This window comes from Bos grunniens, chromosome 1 (assembly GCF_055505025.1).
Source record: "Bos grunniens cultivar Pamir isolate PY7600 chromosome 1, Bosgru_T2T1.0, whole genome shotgun sequence".
Classification (NCBI taxonomy): Eukaryota; Metazoa; Chordata; class Mammalia; order Artiodactyla; family Bovidae; genus Bos; species Bos grunniens.
This window is the reverse complement of record NC_141165.1, coordinates 17,563,762-17,580,002: the sequence shown is the minus strand read 5'-3', so window position 1 is coordinate 17,580,002 and position 16,241 is coordinate 17,563,762. Positions and strand designations below refer to the sequence as shown.

Here is a 16,241-nt window from a genome sequence, read left to right as displayed (position 1 = left end):
ATGGCTCGTGGGACCAAGCACAACCCACGTCTGGATTCATCCCAGATGCTCTTCACCTCAACCAGGAGGAGAGGAGCCTGGAGCTTTAGTACTTTTCCACCTACTTGGGAAGCACTTCTTATTCTGTTTCTTCTTGGGATTACTTGTCAGAACATCACTACTAAATAATGCTTAAAATTAAAACCCAGACTCTACTGAGAGCTAGTCCTTGAGAATCTGACATACTCTATGTTGTTGAGTTACTTCACCCAGAAACCACATTACTTTATCCTTCCTTGGGTGTTGAATTTTGTTCTCTTTTTACAAATATGTGAATCCACCTTCCTGGTAGGGAGGATAAGAAAGCCCAAAGCTTAAAATAGCATGCCTTTAAAACCACTCTTTCCAACAAATCAGCAAGTCCCTGGCCGTGGTCTCTCAAGATAGTGTCACTTTAAAAAAGCAAATGGAAGGGATATAGTTTTGCCTAAAACCTACAGAAGGAAGAAAGGAAGGAAGAAAGGAAGGGAGACTGAGGCTGTGGGGTCAGGAGACAGAGTGCATGGAGTTTAAACCCTTGGGCCAGTAGTTCCTGGAGCTGATTGCATGTCTTTGATGACACATAAATAGACATTTATGAAAAGAGGCACACATCTCTATAAAGAGCTGGTCCCTATCATTAGGACACTCAGGAAGCACAAGACGCATGACCAGATGGGGAAATCAAGGCTGATCGCAACTCAGGTTTGAGATGGTGAGCAGAAACGGGCATATGTCAGTCCGACTGTAGCTGGACCCATCAGGATCCAGGTTCTGGTTTGGCTTCACAGACCCCCCCCTTTCAAAACTTTGTACCCAAATTCTGAATACACAGTGGACGCATCTGTCCAATACTCTCTTGCATCTAAGAAAGCTTGTAATCCCTGAAAATCTGCCTGGGAAAACACCTGTCCACCTGGATTAGAGGTGCAGGGCTGAAGAGCCCAAGTGGGATGTTCCTGGGGAGACAACACAGCCCCTGGCTCAGCTGCTGGCGGAGCTCCAAGAAGGATGCAGACACGCCCGGCACACTGCTGGAGAAAGGTATCTCTAATCAGCCAGTGCCTGGCACAGAGGGCAAAGGGGAGGGGAGGAGAACCACAGTCCCAAAGCCTGGAAACAGCTTCTATCCTTTCTGGCATCTGAGTGATGATTTTTCTTTTCTTTTCTTTTTTTTTGAGTGATGATTTTTCAACTGACGTTGCTGTTTGCTCTCCACATTTTTCATAAAGCTTGCCTAATTCCATGAGAGCCCTAAGGCTTGCCTTGGCCTTTCTCCTGTTCAGTCTTCTTCCTCCTGCACAGAGTGGAATGCATTCCATCTGCCTTAATGCCTTCCTTTCCCTTTTAAAGTTAAACTGTCTAGAATGATGGGGCAATGGACGTTAGATACTCAATGGGCTCAAGTGAGGTTTTTAATATTGTTGTTTTTCAGTCACTAAGACATGTCTGAATCTTGGTGACCCCATGGACTGCAGCACACCAGGCGTCCCTGTCCTACATCATCTTCCAGAGTTTGCTCCAACTCATGTCCTTTGAGTCGGTGATGCCTTCTATTCATCACTCTCTGTTGTCCCCTTCTCCTCTTGCCCTCAGTCTTTCCCAGCATCAGGGTCTTTTCCAGTGAGTTGGCTGTTCACATTAGGTGGCCGAAGTATTGGATCTTCAGCGTCAGCATCAATTCTTCCAATGAGTATTCAGGGTTGATTTCCTTTAGGATTGACTGGTTTGATTTCCTTGCTGTCCAGGGGACTCTCAAGAGTCTTCTCCAGCAACACAATTCCAAGCATTAATTCTTTGGTGCTTAGCCTTCTTTACGGTCCAGCTCTCACACCCATATATGAATACTGGGAAAACCGTAGCTCTCACTATATGGACCTTTGTCAGCAAAGTGATGTCTCTGCTTTTAAATATTAGATGAACTAATACTTTGAGGCTACTTGAACATGTACTGTGATTATGATTGTATCTGACTTTTCTATTTCAAACTGGGGAACTTTAGGGAATTCTCCATCATGGTGAAATTTTCAGAGTTTAATCCTTTAAAACTAATATTTTGAAGTTTAAAAGCTGGGGGAAAAGAGCCTGAGGAAATTCTTCCCTTCTGAAATGGTAAAACCAGGTAACATAAAAGAAAGGAAAGCACTCAAATTTTTCCAAAACTCTAAAAAGAATAAAAAAAAAAAATGAGCCTGGAGTAGAAAGGAAGGAGTGAGCTAAACCCTGGTGGGAAAATGCATTCCTAGAAGCTGCACCTTACTCAGGTTAATTTCCTAAGTTTTAGGGAGTGGAAGGAGGAAGCTGATGCCCCAGGAGGAGAAAAATAATAAATGAATCAGGGACACCTGAGAGTGATGGTTGGCAAAGGTTGCCACATATGCAGGCAATATTTCTGTAGAAACAAAACCTGAGGTTTTAAAAGTATTAAGTGTTATAAAGAAATGGCCATCCATATCAGAAATTGAACAGATGTGTATATCCAAAAAACAAGCATATAGTTAAGTGAAACCAAACTATGCACAGGGATGTATATTTGAATTTTTATTATCAGCTTGAAACAAAATGTTTTCAAATGAACTATACACATTATTATGTATGTGTAAGTAGATAAGGTTTATCTGTAAGAAGTTGAAACCCTTAAAATAGCAACAGCTTAAACTATAATGCCTTTTCCTCACTCGTATAAAAGGAGTCTGAAGATAGGTAGTTGATAACAATCAAGATGATTTCAAGGTGCATTAAGTATCTGTATTACTGCTTTGTTATCCTTGGCGTAAGGCTTATGCTCCAGAATGGCTGCCTGAGCACCAGCTGTTGCATCTGCATTCCAGCTAATAGAAAGCAGATAGCAGTAAGTAAAAAGGGCCAAGGGTTAGCTTCTTTCCTTTCTTCCTTTCCTCCTTTCTCTTTTTTTTTGGCCCTGCTACTTAGGATTTTAGTTCCCTCAGCAAGGGTCAAACCTGGGCCTAGCAGTGAAAGTGCTGAGTCCTAGCAACTGGACTGCTATGGAATTCCCAGGTTAGCTTTCTTTTAATGAGATTTCTTTCTCCCATATGGTACTGACCAGAACCTAGGTCACCCAATTTCAAGGAGCATGGAAACCTTGTTCTGGGTAGCCATGTGCTCAGCCCCAAGTCAGGGGTTTTATAACTAAGAAAAGGGGGGTAAACAGAGGCAAGAAATAGACTTGGCCACAACACATTTCTGCTGATGGAGTTTCTTGAGCCCTTACCTATGTGGCTGGCTTGAATGGAGAGGAGGTCTAAGGTGTCAGATGACTCTTTTGTTCTCCATCTTCCCAGTCAGTTCAAAGTCTTCAGAGTGTGACAGAAGGCAAATGGTGGCTTTTCTGAGTGGTTCGCTGTTAAGGAAGTTAGGTGTTAATCCCTGGGAAGGAATTTTCATTCTTTCCGTGTGCTCTGAAGAGGAAAGGAACATTTGATGTGTTGTTATCCACGTCTCCCAGAGGTTTCTTACTTACTACTTCCATTCAAGTTGTTCTCTAGTGCATACTAAAGAATCTTCTATGCAAATGAAATGGAAGTCTGCTGTCTGATCCCTAGACGCACAGGATCATCTCTTTCATTACCTAACACTCCTCTCCTCCCATAGCCCCACATAAGCTAGGCATGCCTGCAGGAGATAGCAGCACAGATCACAGACACCACTCTTGCAAGATTCAGCTGAAATGGGTTTATTATAGGTTTTCCATGTATTACAGAAATTCTGTGAGGCAGGGAAACCAGTTCTGGCCATTCATAGCCAGGGACAATGCACACGGAAACGCGCAGCCACACAGCAAGTTCTTTCAGCAGAAGGTCTTCCAAGAACTGTTGCTGTTGCCTGGTCTGTGGGTCCAGGCACAGGACAGGGGCTGTCTGCTGGCTGCCTTGGGAAGCCCTATTAGGTGTTTCTACTTCTGTGCCTGAGGAGGGGGGTCTTGCCATATTTGGTTGCTTCCTCTGGTGCTCACCTCTGTTTTCTCAGATCCTGCCACACTGCACCTGTTTGACTGGCCTTACACCTGGACTTAGGGCTTACCACTTGGTACAATGGTAAGAATCTGCCTGTCAGTGCAGGAGACGTGGGTTTGATCCCTGGGTCGGGAAGATTCCCTGGAGTAGGAAATGGCAACCCACTCCAGTATTCTTGCCTGGAAAATTCCATGGACAGAGAAGCCTGGTGGGCTACAGTCTATGAGGTTGCAAAGAGTCGGACGCGACTGAGCACACACACATGCATGCCTGCACACTCATGCGTGCACACCTAGACTTAGTGACTAAACAACAACAACACCTGGGCAGCAGAATTCTACTCCCAGGACACCTGTGGTGGAGGGAAGAGGTGGCAGGAGGGGTGCTGGGGGACCCAGTCCGTAGGCCCCCATCTATTACCACCGGGGAATAACCCTGTATTTGTCTTTCAAATTATGAAGCAGCCAGGTACACTCTGGCAAATATCTTGTGAGAGAAACAAGCCTCCATTTATTATTATCCCTGTTTCAAACACAGGGGAGGATGCGAATCCCAGAAAGGCAAATCTGACCACACAGAGTCAGTTGGGATTTGAGGCTTCTTTAGTGAAGCCGTTTCTCATCGTAACTCATCGGGCTTTCTTTATTTTTATGCTAGGAAATGTAGGCATTCTGGCCAGTGTCACGGGCTGAATTATGTGTCCTCCTCAAATGCCTCTGTTGAAGCCCTAAGCCCTGGTGCTTCAGTATGTGACTATATTTAGAAATATAGCCTTTAAAGAGGTAATTAAGGTAAAATGAGGTCATCAGGGTGGGCCTTCATCCAAGATGTCTGCTGTCCTTATAAGAGGAAATCAGGACACAGATACACAGAGGGATGAGCGCTTGAAGACCTGGGGAGAAGACGGCCATCTGTGTGCCAGGCAGACAGCTCGGAGGACCCAAGCCTGTGGACACCTTGACCTTGGACTTCCAGCCTCCAGGAGTGGGAACAATTAAATGTCTGCCATTTAAGCCACACTGACTGTGGTAGTTTGTTGTGGCAGCCCTAAGCAGACTAATGCAAATAGGAACTGAGTTTGCCTTTCCAATAGAAAAACTGTTTTCAACAATATTTATATCATTTTGTTTTGTTTTGTTTTGTTTTTCTCTTCCTAGACTTAATGAGTTTGGGGAAATTTTTGATCTCACCAGTGCTTATTCTTTTCCATTGAGTCCCACAGATGTGCACTTATTTGATTACCTAAATGCCACAGCTTGGGAGTAATCTTATCTGAGCAAGGTGCATCCAGGTAGGGGTCAGAGAAATTAGATAATGAGATCGAGAGAAAGGAGGGAGTGGGGGGAGCTTTGCATCCACCAAAGCCTGAGGTGAGCATTGGAGACTGTGGGATTCAAAATGCCTCGATTTTAGGGCAAAATAGAATTTCTTTCTCTTGCAAAAAGCTGTAAGGACCAGAAGGGTGCTGACTTGGTAACGGAAAAGTTAGGAGAAATGAGAACCGTGTTTTCATCTGATGCAAGAGGGAACATGGTGAATGCAGAAAGTGCCCCCCTTGCCTGCTGCCACTAATGCCTGACCCTGCTCATTAATCTCTGCCGCTTAGCAGAGACCTGGAAAATTGCAATTCTCCGCGCCAGCAGCCCCTGTTCAATAAATCCCGAGCCAGCAGGCAGAAGCAAGAAATGGCCCGAAGCTCGGAGCTGGCTTGCCGCATTCCACTCTGCTGCCCAGCAAGGGAGACTCTGTTTTAACTCGGGAACAACTGGCTGAGGAAGCTGGGGCCTCTTCGTGCTCATTTCCAGCTTTTAAAAGAACGTGTTGTCTTTGTTTTTATTAGCTTTTCATAGGATGCTTTGTGCCAGCATTGTGATGAACTAGGTATACTAATTTATTTTTATTACTATTTTTTTTCCTCGGGAGGAGCTGACCTTTTCTCTAACACTAGCTGCCTTGTTCTCTGGGTGTATTTTGATCCAATTTGAGGCTTAAGGGATAAAAATCCCAATTCTTGCTTTTCTTATTTGTGGCTCTGTTTTCCCTGCCTGGAGGGCTGGGTTTTGGTCCTGATGAAGGAAGGCACCTTAGCTGTCCTGGGTCACTCTGTAACCCTGGTGCTGGAGAGGGTCAGTGGCCAGTTCAGAGGCCTCCGGAGCCCAAGTACAGTCTCTGTGTATCAAGGGAAGCCCAACTGACAGATATTAATTCTTTCCCAGTTAACATTACACTTTGAAAGAAGGTAGGACATTCTAAGAAACTTGGCATTAAAATACCCCATTTGCAAGGCATACTTAAGTTAAATGACTGTTATTTCTTGATGGTGTACTAAAATTTAGGTTCTTTTATAGTACGCTCTGTGCTTTGCCTCCTAATCAAGGCAAACTCCCACTCAGGACAATTATATCCCAATTTACTGCTTATGTGCAAATTTCTGATCTAGGGGATTAGGCCTTAGGAGGTAATTTGTTTCTATAAAATAAATCCAAAAATATGGAGGGTTATAAATGTGTAAACGAAAGACTTTACATCTGTGTGTGTGTGTGTATGTGTGTGTGTATACACAAGCCCCTGTGCTCATGAATTACTGCCAGTATCTCTAGGCAATGACTTTGCATCATCATAAACTCAGAAACAAATATAAGAGCTCTTCTGATCAAGCGTGGGGGTTCATATATTTTGGAATGAGGCTGAATTTCAAACTTTTAAAATCACACCCGGAGCTGTTGCAGGATCCCTGAATAGCTCTGTTTTGCCCTGGATGACTGTGTGTTTTTTAATTTTGAAAGAACTCATGCTAATTGAGTGAAGTCTGCCACTTGGATGGGGACTGGGCGGATGAAGAATACTTTTTCAACCAGTGAAGAATAATTTTTCAAAAAGTGTATTTGTCACCCCTTTTGTCTGGGCAAGTGAGTGTGAGGCTAGCTTTGGGGATGGCCTCCCCTGTCCCCTTCCCAGAGGCCTTTGTTGCTGCTGAGTTGTTTCAGTCGTGTCTGACTCTTTGTCACCCCATGTACTGTAGCACACCAGGCTCCTCTGTACATAGGATTTCCAGGGCAAGAACACTGGAGTGGGTTGCGCTTACTCCAGGGGATCTTCCTGACCCAGGGACCGAACCTGAGTCTCCTGTCTCCTGCATTGGCAGGCGGGTTCTTTACCACTGAGCCACCTGGGAGACCCTACCCAGAGGCCCACTAGGCACATTAAAGCATTCACATTCCCTCTCCCACTCAGCACCCTGTTTTATTTGAGGAATTTCTGAAATTCTATTGCTTATCTATACACTTACCTTTTTATTTTCTGTTTCCCCAGAAGAGCAGGGTTTTGTCCTCTGTTCTCTCCCAGCCCCTAGAACAGTGACAGGCCCGCAGGAGGCCTTCTGGGCCATTTATCAAATGACTGAATTTGGTATATGAATTCTCCTGGACTGCCTGGTAAACAGACAGATTTTCTGAACTGGTAGACCCAACCATGTATTTAGACTTGGACTATTTGAGACTTCTTTTTCCTCCCTGGGCAATAGTAACTGGTCCATACAGCAGGCTGTCATCTTGGTCTCAGTCTAGGGAACTCAAGGTAACAAGACACGGGGGAATAAAAAGAAGATTTGGAGCAAGACCTGGATTCTGAATCAGCCCATGGCCAGCACTCACCGGGTGGTCTCCAGTGAGGCAGGTTATGGTCTCTGAGCCTTTGTAAAGTGAGGACCATGAACGTTTCCTGCAGCTCTCATAACTGGCCAAAGAAGCCAGACAATGCATACAACATGAAGCTACTTTAAAACCTAGCACTGGATGAGAGAGGCGTTTGAGGGAGAAAGGACACATGTATGTATGGCTGGGTCCCTTTGCTGTTCACCTGAAACTGTCTCAACATTTGTTTGTTAACTGGTTATACCCCAATGCAAAATAAATAGTTTCATTAAAAAATTAAGTAGTTATTGACAGGTACATGCTAAGTTGCTTCAGTCACGTCCAACTCTGTTTGATCCATGCACTGTAGCCCCCCAGGCTCCTCTGTCCATGGGATTCTCCAGGCAAGAATACTGGAGTGGGTTGCCATGGCCTCCTCCAGGGGATCTTCCTGACCCAGAGATCAAACCCACATCTCTTATACCTCTTGCATTGGCAGGCAGATTCTTTAGCCCTAGCACCACCTGGGAAACCCATTGATAGGTAACAGAAGAAATAATAAAACGTAGAGAGCCCCAAAGTTAAATCAGGTGCTGTTACGTGTTGAATTGTGTCTGACCTCAAATTCGGATGCTGAAGCCCTGTACCCCCAGCCCCCCACCACACCATCCCTCAGAATGTGGTTGTATTTGGATATAGGCCCTTTAGAGAGGTGATGCAGTGAAAAGGGCTCAGCAGGTAAAGAATCCATTTGCAATACAGGAGACACAGGAACCTCAGGTTCCATCCCTGGGTTGGAAAGATCCCTTGGAAGAGGAAATGGTAACCCACTCCAGTATTCTTGCCTGGAGAATCCCATGGACAGAGGAAGCCCGGCCAGCTACAGTCCATGGAGTTGCAAAGTCAGACACGACTGAGCGACTAACACACTACTACAGGTTGATACGGCTGCTCACCAAGAAACTTCTATGGGTGTAGGGCTGATCTGTGTTTTATCAGGATGAATTCACTCAAAGGGAATTTTTGTCTCTCAAACTGTTTTCCTATTCGCTGGATTTTCATGACCGTATCAGAGGCTTGTAGTAGCTATTTGGGATTGTCTTCACCTGGTAACAGTTCCTTCCTTTTATGTTTATGATTCTCGATTTTCTATTTGCCATCAAATGATCTATAAAAGAAAATCCGCTCATGTCTATGAGGGAGAATCCATGTAATGCTTGGTGAAGATTGGTTCTTATTACAACGGCATCTTCAAGAAGGGCTCTCTCAACAATTCTCTGATGGTGTAATAAAATGTAAAACAGCAGGGTCATTCCCTGTCTCAGTTTCTGCAAGGAGAAGGCTGTATTTCAGGAAAAGATTGTAAGAAACACCTTGTTATTTGCTTCAGTCGCTAAGTCATGTCCTAGTCTTTGCCACCCCATGGTCTGTAGCTTGCCAGGCTCTTCTGTCCATGGCATTTTCCAGGCAAAAATACTGGCGTGCGTTGCCATTTCCTCCTCTAGAAGATCTTCCTGACCCAAGGATCAAACCCATGTCTCCTGCAATGGCAGGCGGATTCTTGACTACTGAGCCACCAGGAATAGTCTAGAGCCATGCAAAGTGTAAATCTGAATAGAATGAGGTTCCTTCCTGGTGGGGAGGTCACGGAAGAAGTCTGAGCCACAGGGAGCATTGGTTCTTCATCAGGCTGGGGCCATCAACAGTGCTCTGAGTTGTGCCTTGGTTGGTTGACGATGTTTCTGCCTGGGGAAAAGACTATAATTGTTTGGGATGGTTTTACAGCTGTGCCTTTCATTCTAAGAGAGAAGATGGATGGGAACACAGACAGATGGATGACACAGATAGTTAGATACTGTAGTTGAGACTGCCGCTGCCTTGGCTGATAGACTGTGAGCCTCACCTCCTCAGACTTGCTCGTGTCTCTGAGACCCGGTGCTCCAGGTAACGGACCCACTTCACTTGGGTGAAGTCTGAAGGGCTCGTGGGGAGTCCTGCTCACTTCTCTTGAGCTCCACAGTCAAGAAGGTGGTTTTTCTCTCATGCTCCAGGGGAGCTGGCAATCAATATCTTTTTTTATCAAACGAGTGGACTGGAATGAATCATCTGTCGACCGTTCTCCTATTCAGGTTCAGAACTCCTTCCTGGAGGATACACAAAAATACTAAAATTCTAGGACCCCAGAGAGAAACAAATGATAAGAACTGCACAGTCCTGGGCAGTTTACATGGTGCTCTGGTGAAATACTGCCTGCCCAGGCTCAAAATCTACTGTCAGTAGCCAGGTGGGATGTGTGTTGTCCACTCCAGGCAGCGGGACTCTAAATAAAAATGCCAGGTGCAGCCCACCCAGTGCAGATGTGAGCGGCAGATGGTCTTCATGGAGCGGCAGCGGACGGAGGACACGGGAGGAAGTGTGGCTGCAGGGAGGTCTGGAAATGAGGGTGGTGTCGGTCCCCTGCGTGGCTTGCCAGAATCTACTGTCCCTTCTGGTGGAGAGGTGTGCAGAGCCTGATGCCCTCAGGGCCTCCCAGCTGTGGGGCCTGGTGGCACCTTTCTCTTGTACTGTTCCGGGTGTGTATTCGCAGGACCCAGAAGTCATCTTTAGGTGGAGGACTCTCTGCGCCTTGCCCTGCTGAGTGAGGACCATCCCAACACAAGCCCAGCAAATGCCACCTGCCACCCCAAAGACTGGGTGGGGCCTGATGCCCTGGGGCTCCGGCCTGGCTGTGTTTGGTGGTCACGTGGCTGGCCCTGCAGGAAAGCAGTCCCTCCCTCTTTGCGTTGGGGCCCAAACATCCATGAGTCTCACCACTGAGCAGATGGCCAGGCAGAGAACCATGTGACTGCCTGCATCCTCTGCTGACTTAGCAAGTCCTGCCCCACACCAATGGGTCTCAGTTTAATTTACACCACAGCCTTGAATTTGCTCATGACACTCGTGACTAGGTGGAGCAGGCTTGGAGTTTTTAATTTATTTTTATTTTTTTTAGCCACACCACATGGCTTGCACGATATCGGTCCCCGGACCAGGGATGGAACCCGGGCCACAGCAGTGAAGGCTGGGAGTCCTAACCACTAGGCCACACTGAATTCCCAGGGCAGGCTCTTTAAAAAGCAGTTTTACCTCTCCATTTTTGAGATGAGCAAACTGAGACCCAGAGAAGCTAGGAAGCTTCCTGAGGGTCCCAGAGCAGGCAGAGACACCCCAATCCACCCTTATCTGGACCTATACCCCTGCTTCTGCTGGCAGCTTTATCAGAGGTGGGAGGGTCTGAGGGCTGCAAGAGGGTCAGCCCAACCCCACAGCAGGCTGGAGGTGCTGTCTGCCTGCCTGAGACCTCCTTTCATTATTCCTCTGGACTGGTGCTAGGAACAGGCACTGTTCTGGCACATTTTCCATTCAGGAGAGAAACCTTGCCTCTTTTTCACCATGCTTCTGGGGTCAGTGCCCCACAGAGGCTTTGTTTGCCCTGCTGCCCAGACCCCTCCTTAAGAGCCCTGGGGTGGAAGAGGCGGCTGAGGACTCCCTGCCGCATGGAAATGAAAGGCCTGCACTGGACAGCTGCCTGGCTTATCAATCAATGGACTCACTTGCAATCAACCATTAGTTACTTGTGGAACGTCTGCTATGTGCTGGGCCCTGTGTGAGCCGCTGAAGCAAGATGGATGAAGTCCCCGCCCTTATGGAGCTCAGATGGGGTGATGGACCACCAAACGAGAAGTAGAGCAGGGAGTAGAATAAGACAGAAATAGCCCCAGGAAGAGTAGTAATACGGGGGGAGTGGATAGAGTGTGCCCTGGAGGGAACCCACTCCCCCCAGGGCCCTTCCTGTCCCCCGCAGGCAAGGCCAAGGTCCTACCTTTGGGTTTCAGCTGATGCTGCTGGTCGGCATCTCTCTTCTGCCCTGGAGTGATGGCAAAGGGAGGTTTCATATAGCCCTCCTGTACCCCTCCACTGTTACCATCACCCAGGCCATGGGAGGGAGCCTTGGCATCAATGAGGAGATGTCCACAGGGCCAGGGGCACTGGGCTCTGGCTGTGGCCCCTCAGTTGCCCTTCCCCGTCATTCCCTCACTCCTGCTGAGTCTGGGGTGCTTAGAGCTCCTTTTTTTCCTAGCTCCCAGGATGACATGGATCCATTGCCAGGCCCTCACATCATTTGCATTGAACCCTGTGTCACCAATTCTAATTGTTTCTTTTCCACCACAATCTGAGTCCTCCTCCTGCTTTGCACATCCCTGGGCAGCTCAGTTGAAGCACTAACCATGGCAGACCTCCAAGAAAAGCTGGACTCTACAAAGTAAAGACTCCTGAAACATCAGTGGTTTTCTTTTTTAAACACTGGAATATTTTTCAAAGGACAGAGGAATCTATAAATCACTTTGGCTGAAGATATTAGTTGAAGATATAATTGCAAAGCCCATTTTTATGACCCGTCCTTACCGTCTCATTACATATTCCCTGAATATACATAATTTTCCTCATCTTCATTCATCATGTGTCAAAAAATAATATTGCTGTTTTCTTCCATTATTGTCAGAGGAAAAAGATGAACCAGGCTGCTCAAAAGCTTCAGGCTGCAGCAGCATTTTAGCTCTGAAAGAGAAAATCTCCCATCTCCTTTTGAGTCAGATCTCATTCTCCCCCTCTGCAATCAGGGTACAGTAGATACAAGGGTTCCTCTGGGAAGAGAAGCACCTGGAACTCCAGACCATCCGGTGATGATTCTCGGTGCACGAGATACTGCTTCTGCTCTCTGTCGAGGACAGACGAGCTGGAGCCATCATGCGCTGGTTTGATAGATGCTTGCGCTCCAGTCACACGCTCTTGTGATAATCATTTTTGTTTTTGTTTAGTTGCTAAGTCCAGCTCTTTTGTGACCCTGTGGACTGTAGCCCACCAGGGTCCTCTATCCATGGGATTTCCCAGGAAAGAATACTGGAGTGGATAGCCATTCCCTTCTCCAGGGGATCTCCCTGACCCAGGGATAGAATCCACATCTCCTACATTGGCAGGCAGCTTCTTCCCACTGAGCCACCTGGGAAGCCTGTGATAACCTTAGTGAATGTTTTTAAAGGATGAATTTGAGCCTCAGGAAACTCCTGTCCTTCCTGATGTTTCTGCTCCTTAGAGAATCTCTGAAGAAAGGGACTTGGAGTGGGGATTAAAATGTGGATGTCTACCCAATGCAGTAAGAGACAATCCCACGATTCTCTGTATCATCTGGGGTCTCATGGGTTAAAAAAATATCACTCCCAAATAATCCGTGGACATCAGGCTGCTCAAAATCTTGGTGGTCAATCTGAGACAGAGGGAAACAATTTTACTGATTTAGGTCATGGAAAAATCAGTCCAGTAAGGCCAGCATTTTCTCCTCCCAGATGGAGGTGGGATTGGAGGGCTCTGGGCACAACCTGCTTGATCTCTGAGAAAACTGAGGGAGCCTGCTTAAGGATCTGCGAAGGAAAAGTTATGCAACCAGACACGTCTCTCTCTCTCTCATCTACCTACCTAGTCTTTCTATCTATTGCTATCTATCTATCTAATCTATGGGCTTCCTAGGTGGCTCAGTGGTAAAGAATCTTCCTGCCAATGGAAGAGACGAAGGTTTGATCCCCTGCAGGAGGAAATGGCAACCCACTCCAGTGTTCTTGCCTGGAGAATTCCATGGATAGAGGAGGCTGGCAGGTTACAGTCGGGGTCACAAAGAGTTGGACATGACTGAGCGACTGAACACAGATGTCTGTTTCATCTATCATATCTATTTATTTATCTATCCATCTATCTGAACTGTCATCTAACATTATCTATCTATCTATGAGAGAGAAAACAGAACAGAGTAAGCAGGAGGGAAGGAACCTGTGTCACTTGCACGTAACCCCAGCGTCCTTGACCCTCTGTGCTGGGGATGCTGACTGAATACTGTCATCCAAGGGCACAAAGTAGGACAGATGGAGAAGGGCTGGACCACACTCAGGTTAAGTGATAAACTCAGGATGCTGGTGATACGGTCAAGGGGTAAAGCCCTGGCAGTGCTCCCTGGGCATCCTGTCCTGCCTCCAGTGCTACCTGCTCTCCACCCCCAAGCTGGATGTGCTCCACATGCTGTCCTGACCTCTGCTCCAGGCGTGGGCCCAGATGGCAGGGATGTTCTCAGCCCAGGTGCTGAGTGGGGGGTTCTGCCTCCAGTTCTTTCAGGAGTTAACCCCAGGCCCTTATTTGTTACTTCATCTTAAGCCAAGTAGCTGGATCTCAACCCTGGCTGCATCTGAAAATCACCCGAGAGCATTTTTTAGAAAGTAGGGCTGTCTGATCCTCTGCCCAGGGATGCTGATTACTCTAACTTGGTCTTGTTTGAAGGAGTGCTTCCGCTGTGGCTGTGAAGAGGCAGCCGGAGTCTGGGGTGGGTCCTCATGTCTCCATTAAAAAATAGTGCCTTTGATGATTCTGATGATCAGCTGTCACTAAACTGAAGGAGTGTTAATGATTCTTCCCTTGTGTGACTAGAGGGTTTGTTGATTTATTTTTCTTATATTTGGCTAGAAATGTACACAGCACAAAGGGAGCCCCAACATAGGTGATCACTTCACTGTGGCACCGATCCTATTCTAGGATCTTAACTGTGAATGAGTTCAGCCCACTGACACAGCAGACAAATGCGAAGCCTACATCTTTGAAACAAATTGTTAAGATGTAGGAGTCCAGCTTGATTGTGAAGATTGGATGATATCATCCATCCGTGACAATGGTAGAAACAGAAGCCCTCATTCAGTCAGTAAATCTCACATGTGTGTGCGTAAAAGCTCAGTGCCTCTGTTAGTTGGAGCTGTTCTGAGCAAAAGCTACCACTGGGTCCATTAGCTGTGCTGCTAAGTCGCTTCAGTCGTGTCCGACTCTGTGCGACCCCATAGACGGCCGCCCACCAGGCTCCTCTGTCCTTGGGATTCTCCAGGCAAGAACACTGGAGTGGGGTGCCATTACTGTATTTCAGGAGGTTCAAGAAGGAGGGGAACATATGTATACCTATGGCTAATTCATGTTGATACATGACAGAAATCAAACCAATATTGTAAAGCAATTAGCAATCAATTAGAAATAAATATAACCAAAGATAAAAAATAAATACAAATCAGTAAAAATATAAAAAAAGAAAAAAATTGTATCTACATGAGAAAGCAGAGGAAAATAATAGCACTGTTAGTGTTTTAAGCTTTTTTAATTGAAGTACAGTTAATTTACAATGCTGTGCTTGTTTCGGTGTACAGCCAAGTACAAACACATACACGTATATGCATATTCTTTTTCAGATTCTTTTCCATTATAGGTTATTGCAAGATGTTCAGTAGAGTTCCCTGTGCTATATAGTAGGTCCTTGTCACTTACTTTATATATGGTGGTTTGGTCACTAAGTTGTCCTCGACTCTTGAGACCCCATGGACTGTAGCCCGCCAGGCTTCTCCGTTCATGGGATTTTCCAGGCAAGAATACTGGAGTGGGTTGCCATTTCCTTCTCCAGGGAGTCTTCCAGGTCCAGGGATCAAACGCGGGTCTCCTGTATTGCTGGTGAAGTCTTTACCAACTGAGCTACCAGGGAAACCCTATTTTATATATAGTAGTCTGTATGTTAATCCCGATGTTAAATGGGGCCCCAAGGAACAGAGACTGGTACAGAAAGTATCCACGATGCTGAGATGTGTTTCTGACTTTCCTCATTCCTCCCTGGCAGGGGTAGGACTAGGGAGTCAGAAGACGGCTGCTTCTGAGCTCCAAGGAAGCCCAGGACATGCTCCACTGGCTTGTACTTTGCAAATTAGGTCGTGTGCTGGGGGAGGTGCTACGTGGCGCCTGGAGCCTGGCTTGATCCAGAGCCGCTGTCTTCCTGCTCACTGCTCAGTGATCACCTTCTGTCTGTATTTTTCTTGCTCCAGATGGGCAGAAGAAGGTTCAAGAGGAATTCGACATCGACATGGATGCGCCAGAGACAGAACGAGCAGCGGTGGCCATCCAGTCTCAGTTCAGAAAATTCCAGAAGAAAAAGGCCGGGTCCCAGTCCTAGCGGGAGAGTCCCTTCCTAGTCTGCCAGGAGACACCACCTACAGCCATCATCCATCAAGAAATTAAAAAGGAACAGCGCCCTCAAGAGAAGTCCTCATCACATGATACCCATGTGCACCGCAGTCCCACAATGCATGCACAGAGACCCGTGATATTTATACCCTTGTAGGAAGGTGTAGACAATGCAATTGTGAGCAGCTTAATCTCTGTTTATCTCTAGGATCATTCCTCCTGCAACTAATTATTTTCCTTGATGTTGTAATAAAATGGAGTTAAGATGCGTGATTAAAGTGTCTGCCTCTGTCTCCCCTTTTACATTAACTTGGAAAGTTACTGCTGTTAGAAGTGACTGCAAGATAGATGCCTATTTTTCTCTCCCTCCAAGAGTCAGAGATGAAACACGGTGCTTTCTGTGAGCAGTTTTCCTGCTGGGAATGGGAGATGTGTGCTCAGCTGTGCCTGTCTAGTTTGGAGAGTTCTAACCACTGACTGGTGATGGGCAATATATTTTCTTCTTACCATGGGGTTAGAGCCTTGGATCCTGGAGAGTCAAAGAATC

The 16,241-nt window shown here is 46.5% G+C and overlaps 1 protein-coding gene across 2 annotated transcripts in view; it reads left to right on the top strand.

The window, feature by feature from the left end:
* PCP4 (Purkinje cell protein 4) overlaps positions 1–15,972 on the top strand; it is a 68,477-nt gene extending 52,505 nt beyond the window's left edge. For both annotated transcript variants that reach the window (XM_086315816.1, XM_086315809.1), the window contains exon 3: positions 15,556–15,972. In XM_086315816.1, coding sequence (XP_086171942.1) covers positions 15,556–15,683 — 128 coding nt within the window. In that variant the 3' untranslated portion in view covers positions 15,684–15,972. The remainder of the gene's footprint in view (positions 1–15,555) is intronic.
* Positions 15,973–16,241: the final 269 nt, after the last annotated feature.